The 16,600-nt window shown below is 43.7% G+C and overlaps 1 protein-coding gene across 9 annotated transcripts in view; it reads left to right on the top strand.

Annotated features, from left to right (window-relative positions):
* Positions 1–16,600, top strand: part of MEGF11 (multiple EGF like domains 11) — a 282,729-nt gene that overhangs the window by 254,806 nt on the left and 11,323 nt on the right. For 7 of the 9 annotated variants that reach the window (XM_072043285.1, XM_072043284.1, XM_072043287.1 and 4 more), the window contains 2 exons: positions 586–714; positions 866–1,099. In XM_072043285.1, the coding sequence (XP_071899386.1) occupies positions 586–714; positions 866–1,099 (363 nt within the window). Of the gene's footprint in view, positions 1–585; positions 715–865; positions 1,100–7,260; positions 7,380–13,859; positions 13,927–16,600 lie in introns of all 9 variants that reach the window. The other 2 variants (XM_072043290.1, XR_011811898.1) reach the window with 2 other exon arrangements.

Genomic DNA, 16,600 nt, shown 5'->3' with positions numbered 1-16,600 from the left:
CAGAATATAAATTCCTTCTGTGGTAGGAATCCTAATACAAAAGTGGAACAACTCAAACCATTCAGATGCTCAGTTCTGTAATTCCATCTCCAATGCTATATTAATCCTCTAGCACTAGTGGGAATAAATATGAAAGTATGTAGGATTTGTTTGGTAAAAGTCTATTTCGTTCATATAAAGGTACGTTAAACTTCTTCTTGCAGTCCCCTCGTGAAAACAATGTACAGAGATGGTGGAGAATGTTTTGCTCTTTCAAAATGTTTTCTACAGCTTCTGAAATCATGCCCTGTTAAATTCTGTATGCCTTTAGTATATATCAAGGCTTTTAAAGTGTGTACATATTTTAAGTTTCATCACTGTGAAGTCTTATGTGACTTTTCCAGAAAGAATGTTCCAGCTCAATGAGTAGTGCCTCAAATTGTACACTAAATACAGTTATCTCCTGCTTAAAAACAGAAATCTAACAGTAGAGTGTTATGCAAGTTAAACAAGGGAGACTCTTCTGCTGGCTTCTCCATGTCAAGGATTTCACCCTCTCCTGAAAAATATCAGGATTCTTTCCAATCTTTTTCTTTGGCTTCCCAGAGTGCTCACCAGGAACATTTGGTTATGGTTGCAAACAACTGTGTGAGTGCATGAATAATGCTACATGTGACCATGTCACAGGTACTTGCTACTGCAGCCCAGGCTTCAAAGGAATCAGATGTGATCAAGGTACAGTGAAATTCTATTTGTTAAATCTCTCTCTCTCCTCCTCCCTCTTTTTTTTTTTTTTTAACAATGATCTACTTGCTTTAAAAGAGTAGTATCTCAAAAATGAAATGAGCAATTCAATTTACAATATATTATGAATTACTTTTAACAGCGGCTCTCATGATGGAAGAATTAAACCCCTATACTAAAATTAGCCCTGCTCTTGGATCAGAGAGGCACTCAGTGGGAGCAATCATTGGAATTATTATTCTCCTTCTAATTATTATGGTCTTGCTGGCACTGTTTGTGTGGTATCGACGGAAACAGAAGGAGAAGGGCCATGACATGCCAAGTGTATCTTATACTCCAGCCATGAGGATGACTAATACAGATTACTCACTTTCTGGTAAGGGTCTTTTTATGTTAATCAAATACAGACTTGTATTCCTGTATGTTGGAGAAACAGAAGCTTCTGTGATGTATAACGTGCTATCGAGCATCAGAAATAATGACATTTCCGTTCTTGCCCTGAATACCATGATCTCTTAACAGGGACAGGAAAGCAAATATAACTTACAACTGATTTAAGCTGCTTTATACGTAAAATATTACTTACAAGATACTGGCTGTACCTAGATATGAAATATGCTGCATAGAATACATAGACTCCCTTTTTAATATATACATGTATGTCAGCTGAATTTCTATTGCAGTGCAAAATTTTCCTTTGTGAAACCTTCAGAAAACCTTTTGTTGAGGAATGGGGTTGACTGAGTTGATCATAAGGTTTTATTTTTGTCTGTTGCAGTTTTTGATTTGAGCCCTCCTATTAGTAGTCACTTTCTTCTGTGTGCAGACCAATCCCCGTCATCTAGACAGCTGTTGGGAATTTTCTTCACAGGAGCTGATGAAAGCAGGATCGAGGAAGAGGAGGGTTCTTTAGTCAGAACAAAGTCTTACTGAGATCCTATTTCATGCTTCTTTCTATCTTCTGCTACTGGCATAGAGGCCAACTTGTCTTGACAGATTGGCTAAACTTTGGGTGATGTGGGGGATTTTGCTTTAATGATGTCATTCTTCATTCCTCTCTGGCCAGTATCAGATAGGGTGCCAGATAGGAGATTTACTTCCTTCTTGTTTCCTCCAACCTGTCCCCAGTGGGGATCTCCTCAGGGTTTGCTGCCCTCTGACTGCACTTTGTTGCACTTCCCCTTAGATGTCTGCAAGGCCAAAGCTGCAAGTCTGAGTAAAATCCAGCTTCTGCAACAGGAAGAGGCTTACCTAGCATCTGTAGATGCACCTGGAAGGAGCCTCTCAAAACTGATATTACTGCAGCTGGTGCTTATTCAAGGAGCTTCTGTTATGGCACCATGACTTTGGTCTTTGTATCAGGGGCACGATGTCCTGCGATGGCATATCAAACACATCAGGGGCTGCTTGCTGAACTCTGCTGCCTAAACTCATGTTTAGATCACTCAGGCTTATACTAGAGTGTTCTTTCTTCTGATAGCTACAAGATGGGGAAAAAAATCAGCCTTGGACCTCCTCCGATTGCCTCTTATTTTTCAATTTTAGCTTCGCAGGCTCTTGCTTAAGCTGCCCATTTGGGTAAGAAATTTATGAAAGTGTTGCCAGAGAGGGCTCATCTGATCCTTGGCTAGTTGCCAGTGCAATTTGGCCTGAAATTTGTCATTTCAACATCATTTGAAGAGCCAGACCATGAACATGCAAAAGACAACTGTGGCACATCTCAGCAGCAGTGGGGCTCCAAGTTCCAGGAGAGCAGATCACAGCTGCTGGCACAGAAAATTGGTCTGAACTTTTTGGCCATCCATTTCGTTCACAGTGGCACTTTATCCATATATTTACAGAGCCTGTTCCACCTAATTTATTTGTGTGCTTTTCTACTTAATGTATGTGTAACCCAGCATGTTTAAGAGCACAACTTACAAATGTGAAAATAAGGTGTATTGCTGAGGTTGGGAGCTCCTGACTGGAGTAATCGAACCACTCCTTTCAGACAGGGATGTTTTTTCTCCATATTTTACCATTAATGGAGATTTCCCAATCAACCTGATGGCATCCCAGCCTCTCACTCTGCAAGAAGTCTGAAGAAGGGCTAATGCTGAGAACGGTTCTTCTCATCCTTTACAGTTAAGATAGACAGATGACTTTCCTCCTCCAAACAGCACTGGCTCAGTGGTGCAGCCTGAGCTCCTCTAGAAAGAAATTCAATACTGTTTCCTTCCCCTTCATCTCATTCAGTGATGGGGATGCTGAAGCTGGGCTTTTTCTTTCTTCTTGCTCTGTGCAATCCTTGTAGCAATATAAATTTGCCACTCAGGTAGCTGCGGCTGAGTGGGGTCAGCCAGCTTTCTCTGGAGGTCACAAGAACAGTCTTCTTTCTGCCTCCACCTTGACAAACTGTGCTCTCTGAGCTTGCAGAGGAAGAATACGAAGTCAGAAATCATGCTGCTTCATCTTCATCTCATTATAAAATGTCCACAGGTATCAGCATCATTTCAAGTTTTGGTCTTCGTTTTAGGAGGACATTTACAGATTCTGCACAAGGGTTTCTGAAAACTCCTGCCAAATTCTGCCTGTCCTCCAGTAGCTTCTCCTCCAGAAACTTTCTACCCATCACTCGCCTTCCAGCTTTGGCCTTACCAATGCTGTTTTCAGCCTTTTGCTTCCATCGAGCAGAAAATCAGATGGAGACGAGGTCACAGATAAGAGATTCGTAGCATGGCTGGAGGGCAGGAGCAATACATGTGTGTATGAGAACGTGTGTATATTTGTGTGTTGCACAGGATGCTGAAGGAGAGTAGCAACATTACATAGATGTTACAAGGATTTTGGTCTTTGCCTGGAGTCCTGCATGTGGATTAAGGGCAGAATGCAATGCAGATGTACTCGTGCAATGAGTATGATCCTGTGCAAACCCAAGGACCTTGGCTGGGATTTCACCTGAGCAGTGCCTGCAGGATCTAGCCTGATATGGGCTGTAACATTGTGGCTAACCTAAACATCCAGCGCTGTTATTTTGCTTGTTTGCTTGTGTTAGGGTAGTGCTGTCATTGTTTCTGAACAGTCACATGTGCAGATCACCAGCTCCTGGAGGCTGTAATTTCTTCCAGCACATTAATTGATTTCTCTAGGATGTTTTTGGTCTTTGTGTCTTCAACTCTTCTGACGCTGATAATGCGTGCATATGTGTGAGAGAGATTGTAAGAAAGGGAAACCCCCCCTAGGCAGCCCTTAGACTCTTCTGTGTTTGTGGATGAAGGATGTGGCAGCATAAAGCACATTCTGCCCAGCAGCCAGTGGGAAAGAAAACCACCCATGCTGGGAGAGCTTAACCACAGCACGTGGATCTGAGAGCAGGCTTTCCCCAATAAGCCTGAAAGCAAAATGGTGCTCCCCAGCACGGGAACAATATATTGCATCCAACTGAGAATTTTAAAGCATGGGTCGTTTAACTCAAGGACATGGGGACAGAAGGGAAAGCTATGCAGTAGTGCTGGAAAGCAGCAGAGATTTCATTTCAGGACTTGCACAAAGACTTGGTTATGGGATGAAGTGATGCTTGAGGTCTTATCGGAGTCATAATAGACTTTCTGATATGGGTGAATCCAATGCTGAGAGCCAAAATCTAAGCAAAGCTCAATAAAAGAGAGTGTTGTGAGTCCTACAGAGTACTGCAGACTAGATAAGACCTTTACAGAAATGATCCTACAGATGATGCACAATAAAAGGAGTCAGAGTAAACACTCCTGCTTAGTCTTCAGCCACCCCACTGACACCCTGCATGGGTGGAGAAGATCCACACAAAAAACACAGCTCAGAGGAAGACAAAAGCAATTCCATTTTGTAGCTCGAGGTGTCTGGTTTTGTATTTATTGCAGAGTGCTTACTTACTCCCTTTTCTCGTGGTTGGCCTTGTGCCCAGTTTCCGTGCTACGCTGTCCTCCTCCCACTGCACGATGTGGATCATTGCTCTTTGTGTCACTTCACAGCCCTGGCTCGGAGCAGAAGCTCGGTGTTTCAGGGGATGGAGCTCCCTGGCCTTCCTCCAGCCCTCAAGGGCCTTCCACTGGAGCACAGCCTGAGGCTCGAGGGCTCACAGCAGGGCGCTGTCATCACAGGTCCCTTCACAGGACAGATCTCTCCATGTTTACATTGACATAACCTTTGTGGGTTTTTGTTTTAATTGGTAGTGGTTGTTTTGCTTTAATTTAAATCATTCTTTTTTATTTTTTTAGCCATTTAAGTCTTTACATGCTGTTCATAGTAGAATCAAATTCTCAGCTTTAGGAAGAGGGTTTTTTTCTTTTCCTTTTTCTTTTTTTTTTCTTTTTTTTTTTTTTTTTTACTGGAATAGCTTTAGATTTGAATTTGATGTATTTCCAGCCAGCAGTTATAAGAGCTTCATGAATAAATGTGTAGAAAATGGACTGTGTTATCAAGGTAAATCAACCTGTGTGGGTACTTAAGTATCAACCAAATGGAACTGTGTAGAGGGAGTAATTCTGAGTCGATGGTGCTGCATGCAATGAGGGAAGAAAAGCTTTCTGGTGACGCAGACTTGTGTACGAGCTCAGATTCATTAATTCAGCGCCGCGCTAAGTAGCGGGGCAGTCTGACAGACTTTTCACTCAGCTCATTTCAGGTACACAACACACGCTACGCCCAGATAAGCCGGGTGTGAACTAGTGAAGTGTCAGCTGCCTCTCCCTAACGTGGGCATGGCCCTCTTATCTCGTAGCAGAGGCAGCGGATTGTACCTCTTTTTCTTCAGCCTGGTCCTTCTTGCCCACAGCTGAGAGGGGACTCAGATAAGGGAAGGGGGAAGGCAGAGCTGAAAGCCAGCGTGACTCAGGCGTGAATACTCACCTACAAAGCAGGAGGACACGGGTTGAAGCATCTGCATTTAGCTGGGACCGCAGGCTGTGAGAAGAGCGGATGAGCCCCGCTTCTCTGCTGAGCAGTCAGGCCCTCGTGAGCAGGTCCAAGGCTGTATGTGAGCAGCTGTGTTTGTGATGGGCATACACCGACTGCCATAATTGGGTTCCAGTCCCAGTTCTCATTTGCAGACCCCCAGGCGTAGCTGTTTCTTTTTAATTCTATTGCAAATATCACCGAGTTATAGTTAGGAGAGACAGCAGAGTCCTGGCAGGCCCTGTGGTCTCTGGCTGCAGTGGTGAGTGGAAAGAAGTTAAATGCAAATACTTTAGTGCTGGAATCACACGTTGGTCTGAGATACTTTGTAAGCAATAACCTCGGAAAATAACCAGAACTGAAAGGTTCTGCAGTGACCTCAAAAATTGCTCTGCATGTTTCAGCAGAAAAAAGATGCTCGGTCAGATACACACGTGCACGTGCACTTCCCTCCCTCAGCTCTGTGCCTCAGCTCTTATGTAATAGACACCCTGCAGATAAAACCACTTATTTGAAACGGGATATTTTGCAGTAAATTAAGCTAAATCTAGATCTCCACAAGATGTCAGCAAAGCAAAGTGCATGTTCACAAGAATGCAAATGCAGGAGCAGAGAAGCAGAGGGCAAGGCAGGGTGGCTGATGGTGGCTGGTGCCCCCTCCCGCAGGCAGTGCCAGCAGGGCCCTGGTCCATCCTCACCATCAGCTTCTAACCTTCATCAGGGATCCCTGGTGCTGGGGACATGCAGCCATCTGAACACTTTGCATCTGAAGGTGTTTCCTGTACCTAACCTCCCAGGTTTATTAAAACTAACCCATTTATTTACTTCTTACAGGGCTTGGCTGTTTAAATGGTTTTGATTTGTTTGAACTTGTCATCCTTTCTTCTGATGCAGCTTTGAAATAGATATCAATTTGCTATTAAGCTGAAACCAGATTGGGATTGATGTTTTCATTAGAACTGCCAGTATAAATATGATGCATTTCTTGGTAAATTGTTTCATTTGGTAAATGTATTGGTAAGTTAAAGAGAGGAAATAAAAATGTCTCTGAGTGTAATGATGTAACTGCCAAAGTTTCCCTTTCAGTGCTGCAACTTGCTTTTTTTAAGCCTTTCCACAAAAAAAAAGCCTTTCCATAACATGTTTTGGACTCCTTTGGTACTATGATAGCACCTTGATTTTATTAATATCAACTACCTTTCTTGCAACAAAAAGTTTTAATTAAATGTTTCACAACTAAAAGGATTATCATCAGTGGCTCCTACACCTGTTTAAACTAGAGAAGAAACTTTGTAGTAGACAGTCTATATCCAGAGTGTTGCATTTCTTCCCTTACCCTCAACACAGATGTATTGTCAGGAATTATTTTCTTAAGATCTTCAAAAAGATAACTCGGTATTATATAAATATTTTGTTTTTTTTTTAATCTTCTATTTAATGTTAATAGTAGTCAAGAGCTTCATACCATTATAATTCAGGATAGATCTCATCTAGAGATGTCTTATAGCACCCAGTACTCTAACAAAATGCTTATCAGTTTTCTAAAGTGATTGTCTCTAGCATCTTTTCAGTTTCTTAAGAATCGTTATGGCTTCCAAAGTATTTTGTGATTACTTGTTTTCTTCCCAGATATATCTCATGGTAGCGGCAGCGTACATTGTTTTTCCAATCCCAGCTACCACACTCTATCATGTGGTGTGACTTCACGCTTCTTTACCAGTAATGTGGATGGAAACAGCTCCAGTAAGGTAGATATTATCCCGTCCCACTGTAGCAATGTTCTTATCAGTTCAAGGAAATAAACCAGAGCAATGCCTTTTGGATCCTGTTGCCTGCCAGCACTATCTAAAAATCCTGTGTAGCAGTTTCCTGACATCGCAGCAGTGACAGACACAAAACGGTCTGCTTTTCCCTCCGTGTATCTTCATAATCTCTGTGCCTTGTAATGGGAGTTTCAGCATGTGCCAGTGTCGGTCAATAAGCCTCGCTGTCTTAGCAACTGTAAGGTACGTTTGCTTCTCAAAAGATAAATAACTAGATAATTGCAATTATTCATTGCAATAATGAAAGTAAATCAATGAAGCATTAAGTCAGTAGTCTAACTGCTATATCATGGTTTCCCAAATCAGTAGACATACAAACTTCCTACCGACAGACAAAAATAGATGCAAGAAGAGATCAAGGATGCTTCTGAGCACTGCTCTCATCCAGGACATTCTGAGAGCTGTGCAATTACTTCAGGCTCTTCAGCAGAGCTCTTCAGACTGGAATACTCAAACATCCAGGACATTACTTAGCACATGTTGCTATTGATTTCCTAGGACTGTTCATGGACTGCGCTGAATTCACCACTTTAGCGATAGACTTAGCTATGGTAAATGTAAGGCAGTTCTTCCTTCAGAGCCTTAATAAGCCAAAGTGGCACGAAGGGTAGGGAGCAGAAGAAAAAGGAAATGCAATTGATTCCATTAAGGCTGTCAGCTTTAAAAATGATGGTACTTGCAGGCTGTGTCACCTTAATCCAAATGTAGCTCTGCTAACTGGAAAGCCGTGAGAACAAAATTAATGTAAAAAAGACACTATCCTATGAAACAGAGCATGCAAAACTATTTCTACATGTGTTCCTGTTAGACATTTCTTGGTTTTAAATTGTATTAAGAGTGCTGGCTCTGGAGATTTCTCAGAGAAAAGTTTAGACAGATGTGTAAATATGGTTTCTGATGTAGATGGTCCCTTTGCATCATGCATTTTTACTCCCCAGATTGAAAGTGCAAATGCTCATAATGTCAGATTTAGGATGAACACCACGAGTGTGGGTCTGGACCAGTAATCTATTGCGGTAATTTAAATAAAGTCAGGAAAGGTCAAAGCAAGCACCTATCTTGATTTCCCAGCCTGCAGTGCAATCTCATCACATAGCTACTTCAAATATTTAGCTGCTGAAAAGGTATAAAACCCAAGTGGCACATTTGGACAAGCCTGAAAGCTGTTTGCCTCGCTGTAGTACTGGCTATCAGTAGTTGGTGAGCAGGTTGTCCTGATATTGAGAAAAAAAAAAAAAACTGGTATTTTTAGGTCACTTATCAAAATGTATGGCCTGACTTTTCTTTTACATCTCCCACCATCTTACTTATTCATGAGAATGCTCTGCAGTGCTAAATAGCTGAGGATGGCCAAAAATATGCTGCTTCTGTCTATGCAGTTTTCTAGCCAAGTAAGACAAAAGAGCATATAAAGCCCCTAATGGCTGCCTTAACGAGTTTCATTTCCTAATCAGTTTGTCTGGTGCCATTTCCACTTTCTGCAGGGAAATGTGCACAAGTTGTACTTGGAGGATTCGTTTCTTTCTAGTGCCAGCTGGGGTCACAAAGGAACCAGCACAGATGCAAAATGAAAAAAAATGGCAGAGGAATTCTCCGAACTGCTGAGCCAGAGCCTTGGATGCGTTATCCTCCTGTGCTTAAAGGAGATCATGCCTCGAGGCGATGGGCCGGAGCCATTCCTCTATCACTTCTTTCAGAAAGGCAGCTTGGGCAAAGGTACAAAGAGAGGGCAGTGGGGAGATGCAGCCCCACTCCAGTTTGAGAAGCTGTTCTCTCTCTCGTGCGCTCCTCCTGCCCCTCTCATCCTCTTCTCTCTTTCTGTGTCTTATTCTGCCTTTTCTCTCCTCTTCCCTTGTATTCTCTCTGCTTTATTCTCTCTTCTGTTTCCTCTCAAATCCATTTTCCTGCTTTCCTTTCACACCCTCCTAGTCACATAATTCTTCAGTTGTTCTTTCTGCTGTCCCTGCTTTCCTCTCCTCCTGCCCTGGCCCAGCAAGGCAGAAGCTGGCAGCAGGGCACCAGTACGGCCGTGGCACTGCCCCTGCTGCTGCCACCAGTGCACCCATGGGACACTTCCCTCAGGATGCCAGGTGGGTGGGGGGGCTGATTGAAAAATCTGGGAGGTTCAGGAGTTAAATACATGAGGCAGGTCTGTCTCCACAGGAAGGGAGCAGTGCCAAGCCTTCCCGACTCTCTTCTAGGAGCAGGGGGAAGGTTTCTCACCTCCATTTCCCCTCTGCCAGACAGATATTTGGCTGCTGCTTAGGAAGCCGCTCATGCCCTGAAGGTAAAACCTGAGGTCACTGAGACAGAAGCGAGCAGAGGAGTGAGAGGCCTCCTGGTGTATATGGGGTCAGCTGGTTGTGCGAGGGGAGTGCTGGGGCTGCAGCACACACAGGCAACAGCAAGTGGGAGGACAAGGGGGGAGCATATGAGAAGAGACTAAAAAAAAAAGGCTTGGCTTCTTTTATCTAGCAAAATGAATGCTGAGAGGGAGTATGATTGCCATCTATAAATACATCAGGGTAAACACTAGTTGGGAGAAGAGCTATTTAAGTTAGATAACAGAGCTGGCACAAGAACAAATGAGGATGAACTGGCCATGAATGCATTGAGGCTGGAAATTAGATTTCTAACATCAGATCAGCGAGATTTTGGAACAGCTTCCCAGTAAGACTAATGGGACAAAGAAATCTGATTACAGTTAAAATGGAGCTTGATCAGTTATCTAAGTGATTGTGTGCCAGGGTGTTTGCAGTAAAAGGCGGCTGGACTCAGGTGCTCGGTGATCAAAGCTCTTCCCCAAAACCTGCTCCAGCTGCCAGCAGGAGTCAGAGGGGCTGAGCTCTGTGCAAGGTCCAGGAGGTGGCTCTGCAGCACTGGGCCTGAGGAGGAGGCAGAGGCTCCTGCAGCTCAGTGCAGGTTGTTAATTACCCGCACCGTGCTACAGGTAAATATCTGTGAACTTGCTAAGTCAGCTCGAGTGAAATGCTGGCTCCATCAAAGTCAGTAGGAATTTTACTGTTAGTTTAAGGGAAGCCAAAATTTGACTGCCTATTAGCTCCTACAAGTAGGTGTTCCCTTTACTCATGCAGCAGCAGCAAGTTGTAGTGATCCTGCAGATTACCAAGCAGTAAAGTGCATGAACCCAAATAAATTTGTCCTGTAGAATTACTGCACCAAAATTTTTCAAAACAGATACACAGCAATGCACACCTACCTTCATACCTGTGTCCTCACATCAGAGCTTTCAAGGCTTGAGTTAGAAACCAGATTTATTTATTTTTTAAGATGCTGAGGACCTATTTCTCTCAGGAGATTGGTGGGACAATTCACAAAACCACTCGGTGCTGCAAGGCCAGCTCTATATTTGAGGTTGTGAATTGTTCATGACTGTAGGAATATGTATCTCCCTTTTACAAAAGGCTGCAAAGGTGTGTAAAAAAAAACCCTCCGTGTAAAACACGAGGCTACTGCACTGGCGTGTCATGAGCACATGGAGCATCCTCACCTTGTTCTTTTGCAGAGCTCTTAGTTCCACCGTCCCTCCCTCCCAAAGGAGAGCAGCATCGCAGCTAGCCCAGGTGTTGTTGGTTTCCACAGACATCACAAAAATCAATTGCTATTAGATGTCCTGTCCTGAATTTTTAAAGCCAGCAGATTCGCCTCTATTAAAGGAAGTTCTAAATTCTACCGAAGACTTCACATAAAATTAGAAATTGCAAAACAGAGGTCACTGGAAATGGTCTGACTGGATATCACCCAACTAATAAAACCGAATTCAACCACCGAAAGCATCATAAAGTAGCTTTGACTAAAACTTGCCCAAGAAAAAGAAGACTGCAAATATAGAAGCAGTACGCCCTGTTCAGGAGGGCCCTCTGAAACCAAGGAACAGGGGCTAGGGCTGGGGGCACCCGAAGACAACAGTCAGGAGAAGCACTTACCAACTGCTATCCTCAAGGAGAAAGGTATGATGGAATTTGTGCCAGCACTTATTTGCTTAATTACTTGGAGTCCTTGGGAAACCTGAGCACTGACAAATAGCACGCTGGTGCTAGCGTGCCGCTGTGATCTCGCCAGCTATCTCAGGGGGACAGATAACAACTTTGCTTTGCTCGTGGAAGTATCTCATTGATCTTAAAAGAAAAGTTGCCAGGTATGAGGTAGATTTATCGGAGTTGCTAAAATTACAAGCAGGGATTTTTAGTGGGCAAATTTACTATGAAGTATTTTTTTCCTCTGGAAAAGCAATTTTGCTTTGCAAATTGAAGTATCTTCGTAAGGAAAAATGTTAACAAATTATAGTGTGTTAAGAAATGATAGTAGCACAGAGAGACAGCTATAATCACATTTCTTCATAATTACTGCATTCTGCAAAACTTCGAAATGTCCCCAAATCATTTCATTAAAAAAAAAAAAAATCAATTCAAGCCCATAGCTCTTCACACCAAATCTGGGGTTTGTGAGCTGATTTATAAATCCCGCAGAAACAAAGCTTTTAATAGAAACTCGGAGACTTCAAGAAGTGTGATCTAAGTGGTGCAGCTGGGTTGAAAACCAGCATTCGTGGTACTGCTGCAAGGTTTGGAGTAAAGAACAAGCCACGGGCTCCGCTGGTGGAAGCTGCCAGTGCTGGTAGCGGGGCTGCTCGGGTTTGCACTGAAAATGCGGTGCACTTGCTTGTAGCAAGACCCAACACGTGCTCGCACACCCCTTGTGCCTGTGCAGAGCTTGCTCTGTGCTGTTTCTGTCCCTGGATTAACCAGTGCCTATCCCATTTGGGATAAAACACAGCAGCCCGCCTTCTGCATCCCGAATCGATGGAATTCAATCAGCAGGATTCGGTCAATGAGGGCAGCCTCTGGTTGTTACAAATCTTCCCCCAAATGAAACCCGGTTTCTGAGATGGGATAAAAGCTTCTACATGTCAACATGCAGGTTGTAATGTGTAGTGGAGGTGTCCCAAATGTGGTGCTCCTTCTAGAGAGGGACACTTGCAGCTGCTTTGCCTGGAGATAAAGGAGAGGCCGCAGAGCCTCAGCGACTCAGCTCGCCCACAAACATCTACCTGGCCAAGAGGTTCGGGCTGGTGCCCTGTGCCCAGCTGCAGGATGGACACCTGCCATGCCTGCAGCGTTATGGAGGAATTTGTGCCCCCAGGAGACCTCCTGAGCCCTTCCCAGCACGGCACAGAACAGTGTCCCCAGCCACGACGTGGGACAGCAATTTGTCACTCCCCATCTGGCCGTGCTTGCTGTAACGAAAGCTCAGCACCGCAGTGTTTGATCCACTGTTCCCTGCACAGCGCCCAGGGAAGGCAGGTGGGAATAGCTCTGGGGGCTGGGATTTCATCTCCCAACAGACTTGGACACAGCAGAAATATTTTTTTGTTCCAGGTCTTAAGGCCCAGTGCGAAAGCTAAGCATAAATTAGTAAGAGATCAGGAAAAATGAAATGTTGTAGAGAGCAACAAGGGCTTCGCGACTTTAATTCTTCTGAAGCAGGGCTGGGGTTTGCCCTTGAACTGACACTTCTTTCGCTGTGCTTTCAGTAAGGGAAAAGTTTCAGGGTGAAAAACTCAGCGGCTTTAGCAGCTGTGGTGGTTCCCAGAGCTTTGCTGCTGGACTTGCACGACCACATAACTCTGCAGAGCCATTTTTGCTGTGGCACAGGACCTCAGCCCAGCAGAGCCGTGCACCCCAAACTGGTCCGAGCCTTCCCCACCTTCACCGCTGTGCAAAATCTCCATCCCTCAGGCACACACATTGCTTGCCTCTTGGCACCGAGCTCAAGTGAGACTCCTGCAGACAAACCCAGACCTTTCTGACACATCCTTCAGGCAGCAGCAGCCTCCTCCGGCTGGCACCGTGTGGCTGTGCCCGTCCCAGGCTCTTCCATCACAGCACCTGGGTGGCAGCCCGGGGCGTTACACCTCGGTATTGCCTACATTATTTTCCTTGAATTGAGAGAAATCTTTGAGCCATTGTTTCTCTTTTAACCGAGTATGCAGATGTATTTGCAACCCCCTTCTCGTTCCAAACAGCGCCTGTCTGCATGCTGTGTAGGTGGCTTTGCTGCATCCATCGCCATCGGTTATTTTGGTACTGCCAGCATGTCACTCCCTGTACACGGGCATCTGAGTCGTGATCACCCATTACTCCTGGAAGGAAATCCTGTATTTTCCAGCATGCTTGTGTTCATTGCTTGGTGAAGTGACTTTCCTTTGTGATTTTCCCTAGTGCTAGTGAACAACTGTCAAACTTCACTCACTTAAAAGATCTTATGGTGAGGCCAAGGTAATACTCATCTCCCATTTTGATTCATGACATCAGTGGGCTGACGTCTTGGGTGGGAACTGTCTGTTTCTTTCAGCATTAACCCATTATCATACTTTTTGAACAGCTCAATAACAAAATCCTTGACAGAGAAACTGCAGACTGGAGACCCTACAGCTATCTGAATGAACTAGGTCAGTAATTTTTAAACAATTTAATCATTTTGGTAGACTTTAGAGCGATTTCAAATCCCAATCAGCCTTTCATAAAGGCCTTAACAACAATGAAAATTATTGGTGTTGTCTTTATTTCACTGTCAGAATTGCCAGTAGTGAAAGATCAAGATTTTAAAATTGTTTCTTTTACCACAAACCATGGATTGGGCAAGCAGAGTCAATATTCGCTCTAGTCTCCTTTCCCAGGTTGGTCAGTTGAATCACTATCTATCTACTCTACAAATGTTTTTTTTTTAAATTTCAATTTGGGATATTTTTTTCCATGCTTAATAAAGTTTAGCACTAAATACTGGCATCTTGATAAAACCCTGGAGCCTCTGGCAGGAGCAGGAACGTGTGATAGACACTGTTGTCTCCCAGTCCATCATACAGTGACCATTTTTCATGCAATTTTGAACCACCAGCCAGAGGAAACAAGCCAAGATTGAAGCCTAATTGCCCTTTCTGAGTTTATTCTCCCTGGCTTCAGTTTTAACAGGGGTTTTAGCAGCTCTTATCTCAAAACCTATCCAAATTTAGTGCTTTGGATGCTATTTGTTTTCCTGTCCGAGCACTTGGAATTTACTATGTCCATGGCAGAAAACATTTTCCCTTTCCTTTACTGGGATTACTAATACCCTACTGGAAGCATAGAGTGTGAGGAAAAGTGAAATACTACATGGAATTTATGGGATTTTTAAGGTGAGCTGAATCACCCTAAAAAGGCAGCACCAGACATCGCATCTTGTCTGTGCTCTTCAGTAACACCCCATACCTTGCTCCAAAGAGCAAATCTCCTCTGCATCAGGAAAATCACAAAAGTGTCAAGCTTCAATGCAAGGCCTTTTCCATCATTATCAACCATTCAATGTTTTCTTCTTTATAATAATCTGCAGAGCTGCTCTTGTGCTTATCTGTATGTAACATGGAGAGATGGGGGGAAATCAGGATTTCCAAATGCTCTACAAATCAAGTTAATTTTCCTTTTACCATTTTACAGCTTTACTCACTAGCTTTATTTATTTTTATCTTGTTGCATCCTGTGCTCCTTGAGAGCCACATTTGTCCTACATTCCACTATTTTATTTTACTAGCAGAAGTGATGCTCTTGTGGTAAGAATGACGTAGAAGTGATAAATACTTTAGCTAAGTGATCTCCAGCAAAAACAGTCACATTTTTTTCCATGGCATTTTGCAGCCCAAGTCTGTTGCTTTGATAAACATTTTTCCATTTTTTTTTTCTTCACAAATATGTCTGTTTCACACTAATTGATAAAAATAAGATTTTTTTTTTCTACCTTTCCAACATTAAAATTTATGTTTGTGTCATAATGTTGAGTTCTAGTTTAGAGCAAAACCATTTTTGCATTCAACTGTAAAATGTATTTTCATTTTGTGATGTTGCTTTTGTGCAATAAAAGCGGCAGGTCCCATTTATATGTGCAACTTTCAGAAGAAAGTGGAAAACTTTAATTTTGAATTGTAACCATAAAATGTAAGTGAAGCCTATGAAGGTCAAATGAGAGCTCCTGACCTTTAAGACACAGTACGTATGGAAGTAAGGAAGAGTTAAAGATGTGTCACCTTCCCATCCCACCATCAGCCTCAGCTTTTAGGGCACAGATGCCTCAGATCAGGTGTTGGAATAGCAGCCAAGCATTGCACACAGCTGAACTTGGTTTAAGTAGTTAAAAGAGCAGAGGACAACTCCTGTTATGACCCCATGAGAGTTACAAAGAGCAGATGTGTAAGTGAGCTGCAGGCAAGGAAGAAGAGTTAAAGGGGAATTGAGAAATTTGGATCTGACAGGAACCCCTGAACTCTCCTGGTCACCCCCCTGGTTCCTCAGCCTGCAACTCCACCGGCTGAGGCAATGGCCCAAAAGGGCAGGCTCTTTGTGAGCGTCAGGCTCACAAAAATGTCTGTAGGCTCATTCGAAATTATAACTGTCACAAATAGAAATTACAGCTGGGGGAAAGGAAATTGTAAGTATATTCCTGTGAAATTAGCTCAGACACTCATCTTTTAAAACCTGTAATCAACTGGAGTTTTCTCCAAGCAAAGCATCTCTCTATCTGCGTGTAATAGAGGACCAAAGGAATGCTTTCTGGAAATGCCACGTACTTTCCATTTGGCTGTGTATCTCATAAAGGCAATCACACTGATAAAGGGCACACGAGTGCTTTAATTAACCCCTCTTTGCTCTCCTCCCTCTTGCAGGCTGCAGTTTTACAGCTCTGGAAAACACCTTCTGGCTGCTCAGTTTGCATCAGTGGCCTTTGCTGAGCCAGGGGGCACTCCCCAGGCAGTGTAATTGGAAAGGGAAAGAACGGGAGATGTCCTCTGAGGGAGCAGAGTAAGGGCTGTCCATACATAATGGATGTGTGTTCGGACCAAGGAGCAGCCTGTTTCAAAGTCCACCATGGTCCTTATTTCAGATGCGTGTCACGAGCAGTGCCACAGCAGCACAGATCAAGGAGATGGAGCAGACATGGCAAGAAAGGGGGCGAGTGAATCAGCCTGGCGCAGCGCTGCCTTCCTGGGGAGAGTGCGGGTCAGCGGGCCAGCGGTGGCTGTGCGAGATGCTAAGAAAAGCTGTTTAATCACAGCTGAGGACCTAATGCAGATCCTGCCTCAGCCAACGTGCATATTC

This window comes from Anas platyrhynchos, chromosome 11, assembly GCF_047663525.1.
Source record: "Anas platyrhynchos isolate ZD024472 breed Pekin duck chromosome 11, IASCAAS_PekinDuck_T2T, whole genome shotgun sequence".
Classification (NCBI taxonomy): Eukaryota; Metazoa; Chordata; class Aves; order Anseriformes; family Anatidae; genus Anas; species Anas platyrhynchos.
This window is presented reverse-complemented; position numbering and strand designations above follow the sequence as displayed.